The sequence below is a fragment of the Phoenix dactylifera genome, chromosome 1 (genome assembly GCF_009389715.1).
Source record: "Phoenix dactylifera cultivar Barhee BC4 chromosome 1, palm_55x_up_171113_PBpolish2nd_filt_p, whole genome shotgun sequence".
NCBI lineage: Eukaryota > Viridiplantae > Streptophyta > Magnoliopsida > Arecales > Arecaceae > Phoenix > Phoenix dactylifera.
The window spans coordinates 14382899-14393596 of record NC_052392.1 but is presented as its reverse complement, the minus strand read 5'-3'; the positions used below and the strand labels follow the sequence as shown (position 1 = coordinate 14393596).

At 42.1% G+C, this 10698-nt stretch overlaps 1 protein-coding gene across 1 annotated transcript; it reads right to left on the bottom strand.

The window, feature by feature from the left end:
• Nucleotides 1–324: 324 nt before the first annotated feature.
• On the bottom strand, nt 325–2503 carry LOC103712738 (zinc finger protein CO3-like). The gene is made up of 2 exons (XM_008799346.3): nt 1755–2503; nt 325–857 (listed from the first exon to the last, which is right to left on the bottom strand). Exons 1-2 carry the CDS (start codon nt 2400–2402, stop codon nt 510–512), a joined length of 996 nt encoding a protein of 331 aa, XP_008797568.2. The 5' UTR covers nt 2403–2503; the 3' UTR covers nt 325–509.
• Nucleotides 2504–10698: the final 8195 nt, after the last annotated feature.

Genomic DNA, 10698 nt, shown 5'->3' with positions numbered 1-10698 from the left:
AGTCTATAATCCCATGATTTTTTGTTGGTTGTATTGATCTAATCTACGAATCCTATAGAATTTTCGGGCTAATCATCCAAATGATACAGATGAGCTCTCTCCAAACACATGAACCACAATACTATTTTTTTTGTGAGAGGAACGGTGGAAATACCACCCAACATTTCATTAAGGCAATGAATATTGCAGGGCAGATGGGAGAACACCCTTACATCTAACAGAAAAGAAGGAAAAGAGACAAGAAGGGCAGGTGAAGGATGAAAAGCAAGACAACAGAGGAAACAGAAACACGAACCAAAAGATAATTATAATTCAGAACAGAAATGGTCATAAAGCCACTAGGAATTCTTTGCAGTTCCCATGTCTTTATATTAATCAAGAGGCTTCCAGCAAAGTTTCACCAGATTTTTATATATTTAACTAAAAATTATATATATATATATATATATATAAAAAGCAGTGGAGCAACTCATGCATTCTCTCATATGACAATAAGTTTTGCAGAAGAACTAGAATGAAGGGACAATGCTGTTGCTAGAATCCGTCATCATGGTGGTAGAAAACAGCTGATCCACTTCAAGCTCTACATCTGATCTCTTAACAAAACGGCCTTTAATTCGAGGCCGGGTTTCAGCATATGCCTTTCTTGATGCATATCTAATTGTCTTCTCGAATTTCCTTGTCTTCCTCTTCTCCCTGTATCTAAGAACCTTGGCTTCTCTATCCATGGGAGTAAACTGGGGAGCAGGGCCTGAGAAGAGGTCTATGGTCCCTTTGGCAGGTCGAAGGTGAGAGTTCGAGATATCTGCCACAGTCGTGTCTGGTACGATGCTTGCTTCCATTGATGACAAGGAAAGCTGAATTTTTAGATCAGAAGAGAACGAATGCATCAACCTAACAGATAGTTTGTTCCTCCATTACATTAATCAAAATGGAGAGAGAGGAGATTTCTTAAAGTGAAAATTAGTCCCCTTATTCCTTTTTCAATTTCTTTTTCAAGTACAAAGCGCAAGAGATCAAGATCATTAAAAGCACTGAAAAACTTCTACCAATACTGCATGCTTTAGTCTTACAAAAAATTCTACAGAGAGGAGATTGTGAACAGATCCGTCTAAGAGAAAATATTCAGCCACTCGTGTATTTGAGATCAAATTTCCAATGTTCATTACTGGAAAATGGAATTATTATAGCTTTTTCTAATCTAGAAAATTTCCAATGTTCTTAGAAAACTATTATAGCTTTTTCTAGTAAGCGAAAAAAAAGACTTTTCCAGACCGAGAGAAAATGAAAGAACGCCGAAGAAGATGAAATCCAAGAGGATGAAGAGAATCCATAACCATGAACAGAGTATTCATACCGGACGAGAAACCACTAACATCTTATCTTATAGAGGGTAAGTATAAAGAAACAGATCCTTTTGAAAAAGATGGATGAACAATTTGAGGGTGGATCCATTACGTTCAGAATTTATTTTACTGGGGACTCGTGCCAGCCAAAGCTTACTAAACTCTTCTTACAACAGAACTGTCGAACAGTTCCAATTTTCAAGGATACTTCCATCATTCTAGATGCTCTGCGAGTTGCAAAATACCACTATAAACAAAAAGTCAGCCACACCTCAATATAAACAACAACTAATCTAGAAAGGAAAATAGAAGAAAGAGAGAAATTTCTTGAAGATGTAAACTATACCTACACGTACGATTCGGAAACAAGCCGGCAAGATATGGAAGGGCTCAATTGAATTAACTCACGCTGTGACTAAGTGAAGCAGAGTATCCGAAGTTATTGAACCCAGCTTTAGAGGAGCCTTCACACTCCAACATCGGAAAGCTATGTTGTTGCTGCTGCTGCTGCTGTCCATTTGGCACCAAATACTCACTCTCCTCACTCTTCCCATTGTTGTAATCCAACTGCTGCTGCTGCTGCTGCTTCTGGCTCACGCTTTTCCTCTCAGCACCCGAATTGTGCTCATTGAGGTCCAAAAATCCATCAACCTCCTCGCCGAACAGACCATTACCACTCTGATTGCTGTTGATCAAGGGATCATGAAGCATCCATGACACTACGTCGTCGTCCTCCTCCTCCTCCTTCGCCTCCTCCTCTTCCCCAAGGAGCTCGGTCTCCGCCTTGTCGGCCCCATCCGGCCCGACAACGTGGTTGCAGTGGTTGAGGCTGGGCCGGACGACGAAGCCGGCGGCCGAGACAGGGAGGACGGGGACGCGGTGGTGGCGGCGGGCGAGCAGGTTGGCGGAGTGGATGTCGGCGTCGCAGGCGGCGCACAGCGCCGCCGCATCGGCCTGGCAGTACACTGCGCACGGCGCCGACCGACACGACTCGCAAGCCCGCGGGGCCCAACCGCCGCCAACCGGATCTCCCTCCACCTTCAGCATATCATTCATGAAGACCGGACGATGATCAGGAGATACATATATTTTTCTTTTTTTTCTTAATAATCGGTGTGGGATCTTCTTCCTCTGTTTTCTCTGTGAAGGTAGGTAGCACCCCTCAGGTGGTTTAAAGGGTGCCCGTGACGGCAGCGAGGCGGGGGTAGGATCCGGTGATGACACTTGGCAGAAATTGAGCGGGTGAAAGGGTCTGGTCCCTTATCTTGTGGCTGGCGATGGTTCTGGGTGGGCCCAATTGGGTTGAGTGGAGGGACAAGTGGGTCCCAGAAGGGATAAATTGTGACACGTTCGGATGTCCGTGATGGTCCCGAGCAGGCCGTGCTGCCCTTTGGGCTTTCGGAATTCATTTTATTGGGAGGGGATTCGCAAAGCGGTGCCTTTCACCTTTTCTCACAGGACTCAAAACCATGTCCCATGCTCGTCAAATGTACTGCCTCCCATCATCCGGGGGCTAAACAGGGCCAAGGAGGAGAAATTAAAGCCTATCGGCTCCTTATAGTTCATCCATGTTCCCTCCCAGGTATCAAGGAAAAGCAAGTGACCATCATGGACTACCACCAGAGGGTGAAGTTCTCTACTGGTCGTTACCAATCTCCTTTGGGCAGCTAGTTCAGGGCTCCATTTGCAAGCTTCCCGGATAATTTTATTACCTTCACGAGCAAACAATAGTTCAGGATTCTTTTTTGAAAAAAAGAACCGATTGTATAGAAGAAGTTTTATCTTTTTTTCCACCTTCAGACGAATGAAATGTAGATATTTTCCTATATACCGATGTACAAAAAAAATATTTTGTTGCTCCTTTCGCAACCTGAAGTACTGTGGAAGCAATTGTATGAGATTAGCAAACCTGTCCAGAAGATGCAGGGTATATTGGCACCAATCTGCCACGTTGGAGAAAAGCTTCTTCCAAGGACTGGAGTGATTAGATTGTGCAGAAATATCAACGATGCCTCTTACCTAAATCACAATGGTTGCGACGACTATTTATATCATCTTACATCTTATCTTCCCTTCGCAAGGGATCGATATTTGTCATCAGCATCTTACCGGCTAGGCCACCTTCTGAAGTACCTCCAAATTGGCTCAATGGAAAACATGCGAACTGTCTATCCTTTCTGGACTCTCATTAATTGCATTTGAGATGTTCGAGTTATTAAACTCTTGTTGATGATGAACTCATTCACTGGCAAACGACAGCAAATGCTTGAGGAGTGGGGCATGGAAGGCTAGTCGGCAGGTTCTCATGCCACAAATATCAACCATCAGGCTAATCAGGCAGCAGACTTGTTGGCAATTCGAGCGGTGACTTTGATATTTCTGTAGGCAACCAAGCTCATCCAGCGTTTGCTGATATACTACAGGCTGATAGGTTTAGTGTTGGAAATTTTTTACCTAGAGCTATTATATCTTTATTTTATAAGAGTATTATAAAGAAATAATCTACTAAAATATAATCAGAAAATTCGAAAGAGCTTGCCAAAATCAATGCGTGTGATATACACTACTTTAAGAATGCGATTTGCCCCCTCCGTGCAGGTTTATAATGATCTCGTCCGAATACAACAATGTAGCTCAGCCTGATTTTTCTCTAACGAACACGATTTTATGGAGGCTTGACCCGACCGAGTACTAGTGAGGAAAAGAGAGATCAAATTGTTTTTGAATTAATCTAGGAGGAATCTATTTATAGACTCTATCTGAAAGAACGAAGAGATGTGATGGATCCGAAGACACATAAATTTAGAGAATAAAAAAAAAATTATTTTTTTAATTAAAACTCCAACATTTAGAGTAGAATTTTATATGTTATCTAGCCTTATTTAGCTACCAGCTCTGGAAAAAAAAAAAAAGCCCAAGGAATGCAAGCAGACATTTTGCTTTTCTTTTTTATTATTTGATGGAAGTAAACTTAATGCTTCGACCGAAAGCAAACCACGAAATCAACTCCTCTCTCGGCGGCTTCGTCCATCGCCGCAGGCTTAAAACGGCAACGTGGAGTCCGGACCGACGGGGTCACTTAGTTAGAGCAAACGAATCTCCACCACAAGTCGTTGCTTGGTCCTCGGCTCTCCAACGCATGCACGCGGAAAATACAAGTTTCCTCCAACGTGGCGGATAAGCGATCATCGCCTTGGCCGAGGGATAAAGGCGGGCGCCTTAGCTTCTTCTCTTTTTTTTTTTTCCCTCCATTTTTTATATTTTAGATGCAAACGCTACTAAGAGACAATCAGTTTTATCGGAGTAGTTGCCCACTAATCACCGAAATACATTACCGTACGTCTATTCATCATGCATTTGTCTTGGTGATTAGCCCACAGAAATGCGTTAATTGAGCTTGATCAACCTAGCCCGAAAGTGGAATTAGTTCTAACTTATATGCAAGTTCCTCTGATTTTTTTTTATATATATAAAAAAACTTATTTCCAGCGTTGGATCCAATTTTGGTAGACCCAATGTGTAATCTGACTAGGTATTGCATTTCAATTTGGGACTAGAATTATATGCAACCCCTATGCCTCGCAGCTGTATCAGACAATTTAGTTTCATCATCATATTTTTATTATAAAATATGACATGAGCAACGTCAAACAAATGCCGGAAACGTGGTGGGAAAGGGGGGTTTGGATTTGTAAAATTGATGGCATTATATTATTCTTGCAAAATTTAATATCAATATATGATAATAATGTATTGCAAAGTCGACCTCCCAATTTTAGCAGATATGCTTTTTTTTATTTCTAGTTATAACTGTCCTTATGTTTCAATGATTAGTATATGATTATGTTGCTTTAGCTTCAGATTTGCAATGAGTTCACGGAAAGAAGTGCAGCCTCAGGATCCTAGGCCTAGAATGTTCAAAACATTCTAGTGATTCTATTTAAAATATTTTATTCCTATGCAAGCCTAACAAAATTTACATTGACACACTACAGGAAAAAGGGGAAATGCCGACATATATATGTCGACGCTAGGTAGAAGCATCGATAATTTTGGCTCCGACGCCAAAATTTGCCGACGCTTCTACGTAGCATCGGCGGAGATGAAACTAAGATGATGCTAATTAGCATCGTCAAAAGCAAATAGTAAGACGACGCTTATAAGGGTTGTCGGACGCTAAGAAAGGAGCCAAACAGTGCTTAAAAGAGTCATCGAAATCCTATGCACTAACCCATCCCTCAACCTTAACTTCCACTAAACACAGCCTAAATACTAACCTAAAACGACGCTTATAAGTGTCGGAAGACTAGGACCTAAGACGATGCTTATAAGCGTCAGAAGAAGCCTAGGACCTAAGACGACATTTATAAGTATCGTCGGAGGCCAAGTCCCACCACTCTTTAAAACCCCCAATCTCCGACCCACTAGCCCTCATTTTCCACCAACCCTAGCCCCTTTTTTCTCTCCAGCGCCAACCGACCGACCCCAATCCCTCGATCAAGCTCCGCCTCCGCTCGTCCCAGGTTTCTTTCTCCTTCTCTCCCCCCCCCCCCCCCCCACCCTCTTCGCCGCCTCTTTTTTTTTTTTTTGATGAAAACGGCAATTCATATAGCTCTAACTTGAGTATATCCAGCCAAATCCAAAGAAAGTAAAAGGTACAAAAAAGTGAAAATGTCAGCTACAAGGGATTCTCCTTAGCTTTAGGGGATTCCATATGCTATGTTAATAGAGTTTGTATAAACACTGCTTACAAAACCAAAGAAGATAGGATGCATGCATGTGCACACAACATCTTGTTTTTGCTTTTGCAATCTATGGCATTCTATGATGCTTGACATATGATCATAATCCATTCTTCTTAGGCATGTAGTCATAATGAGCAAATGATTTGCTACAAAAAAAAAACTAATAGAGCAAATGGATGAGACTTCTTAGATGACCACTGAATGCTTGCCAAGAGCTTTGCTCCAGCATTAAAACATGCTCATTTGGGTTTGACTTGCATCAGCATATGCGGTGGTTGCATTTCCTCGTAAGATGTATAGCATTTGTCCCAACAATTCTTTGAATTTCTAGGCCGAAAGCACTGTTTGCATTTTCCAGAACATTGCCATGCTGTTTATTATTGGAATTCATTTTTCCTAGGGTTATGGTATTGATTTGTTATAATATACAAGCTGTAGTGACAAGTTGCAAACACAGGGTCATTGAATAGAAAGAGAGCATCCCGTAATGTAAGAAGTCTAACAAAATAGAGATACTTATTACAATGTCTTATTAATGCATAAAAGCAATTGATAAAATGATCAGGTTTAATATTGGATTGGTTGGATTGTATCTATTGGATTTTATGCATTCATGGATAGCATTGAATTTTGGGTTGTTCACATATACAAAGATAATATGTTATTAAAATTTGGATATGTATGCAAGTGTTATTCCATTTGAAGTTGTATGATATTGAATTGATGTAGTTTACACGAAAAGGACAATAGCAATAGCTTAGAAAAACGGAAGGACAAAGACAGAGCCCATTTGAATAAGACATATGAGCCACATTATCTTCAGACCAACCAGCCACATCTTCATTAGCATCTTCTTCTTTGATCTTTTTATCGAATAAATTTTATGTCATCCTTCTTCATACCCTAATTTTTTTATCTTTTTTAGATAAGCTGCAGTTCGATCAGTACTCTAATAAAATGAACAAAAGTTGGATAAATAAGTAGAGATCCAGTGCCAAATATTTGGATAGAGTTTAAAATTTTATTAAATTTGCTTTTGAGAAATCTAATATGAACGGATAGATTTTATGTCCATATTGAAAATGAGTAAATAGTTCTTCTCTCGCTCCAAAAACTGTTGAAGGACATTTAGTGTACAATGATTTTCTAAAGGGTTACACTGAATAGATATTTCATAGAGAGTCCATATTGCCGTCTTCATGTAACCAACCCTCCTATTTAGAACACACATCTAGTTTTGGATCTAGTAATACAGAAAAAAAATCTTATTGAAAAAGATCATATAAGGAGCTTACTTAGAGATGCTCCTGGACATGGTATTGAAAATTTAACAAATTTTAGTGGAGGGCAGAAAGCAGCTCCAATAGATGATGAGCGTACATTTACTGATTTCATGCATTCTGAGGAACCTATACATTCATCTAATGATGACATAGCTCGGTATCATAACTTCGTAAAAGATTGTGATCAAGAACTATATCCGGATTGTAAAATTTTATGAAAATTTCTTTTCTTGTGCATATATTTTTGTATTAGCATAATGATTTTCGTATTCTTAACTTCTAAATTTTTTATCTTTTTCTTGTAAATTCTTGATACTTCTTCTACTCGTAGAGATGATGATGATGCCATCGACCCTTGATAGCTCTTAAACTATTTATTTAGGAGTTATATATATATATTATATTTTTTGAAGCATATTGTAAATGTCAATTGACAATATAATGTAATCACATTTGTTAACATGAATATTTCAAATAATCTGTTTGATTATGTAATAATACGGCTTTTGTTGAGTATACGTTTAGCATATATATGGATACAAAGTTTTAATTTTTTTAAATAATTTTTTTTAAAAAAATAATTCTAACGATGCTTTCAAACATTATTATAAAAAATATTAACGACGCTTTCTAGCGTAACTAACTAGCGATGCAATTAAGCATTGCTATTACCCAACACAAAAAAGCGTCGGCAATGGGCAACGCTAATAAGCATCGCCAATTAGCGACGCTTATATGCATCGCTAAAAGCCGACGCTTATAAGTATTGGCAGTTAGCGATGCTTTCTAAAAGCGTCAATAGTTTTTTTTCAATGCTCACATTGCCGTCGCTTTTGCGATGCTTTATAAAGTATCGGTAATAAAACTAACGACGCTTATAAGCGTTAGTATAGGTAATAAAAAGTGTCAGCAATGCCTGATTTTTTTTATAGTGACATGAACACCGTTGTTCATAAAATTTTACTCCAAGCTAAGATGCATAAAATATTTGAACTTTTTTTTCAGGCATTTCTTCTATGGAGCCAAGTACCATGTTTATTGCCTCATTTCACATGTCAATAGCTTCTTATATTATGAAGGCTGGGCTGGAGTTTAGTGCCCAAGAATTGTAGAGCCCTGAAACTAAAATAACCAAGCAGCCTTTAATTTAAGGTTCATTAAACAAACAACAACATATACCAGGGATCAGTGGCTCTATAAAAATTAGCAGTTTTTGATCCCTCCAAACCTTCTCTTTTTCTAGTAAAGAATTTCATGCTCCCTTATAGAATGGCCTCTGTTGGAGGAAAAATGGACCACCCCACAAATACAATTAAAGCACCCAAATCCGACAGCATGAGCCTAGAAGGCCGAGCTCATGCAGGCCGAGCTCAGAAGACCAAGCTCATGCAGGCCGAGCTCATGCAGGCCGAGCTCATGCAGACGAGCTCATGCAGGTCGAGCTCATGCAGACTGAGCTCAGGTAGACCGAGCTCGTCGTCCACATACTGCGGACACGCTCTGCAACAGTCTCACCGCACCATGATTTGCTTGCTGGCCACGCCACGACATATTTACAGATCGGAGAATCCAAAAAACGATCTACGGGTATCTCTATCTCCAACGTTGCCCCGCTCCAAATAAGGGCGCACGATCGCCAACAGATGAAGTCCGTCTCCTGTATGCGTCTCCAATAATGCCCCGACCAAGCTCGGGACGCCATTTCGACGTCCTTCGACGACATTCGACGCCATTCGACAACTCTCGACACCATTCGACGTCCTTCGACGCCATTCGACGACATTCGACGCCCTTCGACGACATTCGACGCCCTTCGACGACATTCGACGCCATGCGACGCCACTTCGACGCCATTCAACGCCATTCCATGCCTTTCAACGCCATTTGACGCCTCCTACGACAACACGCCCCGATCTGAGTGGGGGCACCCTGCTGAGTCGACCACAAGCCAAAGAAGGCTGCTGAAGTCGATCTCGGAGCAAAGTTGCTTAGCTCGGCTTGGACAGCTCCGCTTAAGGCCGTTAGCTCCGACTGCATGAGAGGTACACCCTACTTAGCACATATATCTCCATAGACATTTGCCTATATTACAGGGCAATCGACGACTGGACTACTTCCTTTGCTCGAGCTAAAAAGCAGCTCGAACTCGGAAGTCGGAGGATAGTGTTGGGAGAAAAATGGACCACCCCACAAATACAATTAAAGCACCCAAATCCGACAGCAAGCATGAGCCTAGAAGGCCGAGCTCATGCAGGCCGAGCTCAGAAGATCGAGCTCAGAAGGCCGAGCTCATGCAGGCCGAGCTCATGTAGATCGAGCTCATGCAGGCCGAGCTCAAAAAACCGAGCTCATGCAGGCCAAGCTCAGAAGACCGAGCTCATGCAGACCGAGCTCATACAGGTGAGCTCATGCAGACCGAGCTCATGTAGGCCGAGCTCATACAGGCCGAGCTCAGAAGATCGAGCTCATGCAGGCCGAGCTCAGGTAGACCGAGCTCCTCGCCCACATACTGCGACCACGCCCTGCAACAGTCTCACCGCACCATGCTTTGCTTGTCGGCCACGCCACGACATATAACCAGGAACCATATCCTGTTGCGACTGTCAACAATTAAATGCGCATGATCTCTACGGACCCCCAGCTTACTCAAAATCGGCCATCTACGGCAACTCATTGACTCACTCAACTACGTCCGGTCACCCCCAACAACTCATTGGCTCCAGTCCCGTCCTCCACGGCAACGCATTAATTCACATGATCACACTTAATCATGACGATAACTCATTTAATTCGCCCGGTCACATCACAGGTAACTCGGTATCCCTCCTATAAAAGGGGAACTTCTTCCTCTTTAAAAGGGAATTCTTCGGGATTCTGACTTGGAGACCCTCGCATGCAATATCTCTTTTTCTCTACTAAAGCCCCCCTCTGACTTAAGCATAGGAGGGCCGGCGCTGGAAGCCCCGACCACCGGCTTTTTGCAGGTCCTCCGGAGGACGCAGCCCGCCGACGTACCATCCGCATCGGAGCTCCACCTTCTCAACCAGTGGTCATCCCCGGGTCCAATTTCCAGCAACAGCCTCTAAAAACGTTTCTCCCATTACAATTGGATTAATACCTCTGACTTAAGCATTGGAGGGCCGGCGCCGGAAGCCCCGGCCACCGGCTTTTTGCAGGTCTCCCGGAGGATGCGGCCCGCCGACGTACCATCCGCACCGGAGCTCCACCTTCTCAACCAGTGGTCATCCCCGGGTCCAATTTCCGGCAACAGCCTCTAAAAATGTTTCTCCCATTACAATTGGATTAATAGCATTGGAGGGTCGG

Bases quoted from the DNA above. Each gene is read 5' to 3' on its own strand.
- LOC103712738 (XM_008799346.3), bottom strand. From the start codon at position 2,402: ATGAATGATATGCTGAAGGTGGAGGGAGATCCGGTTGGCGGCGGTTGG. The intron at 858-1,754 runs GTGAGTTAATTC...CTAAAAATTCAG, and splicing joins CTGCTTCACTTAGTCACAGC to CTTTCCTTGTCATCAATGGA.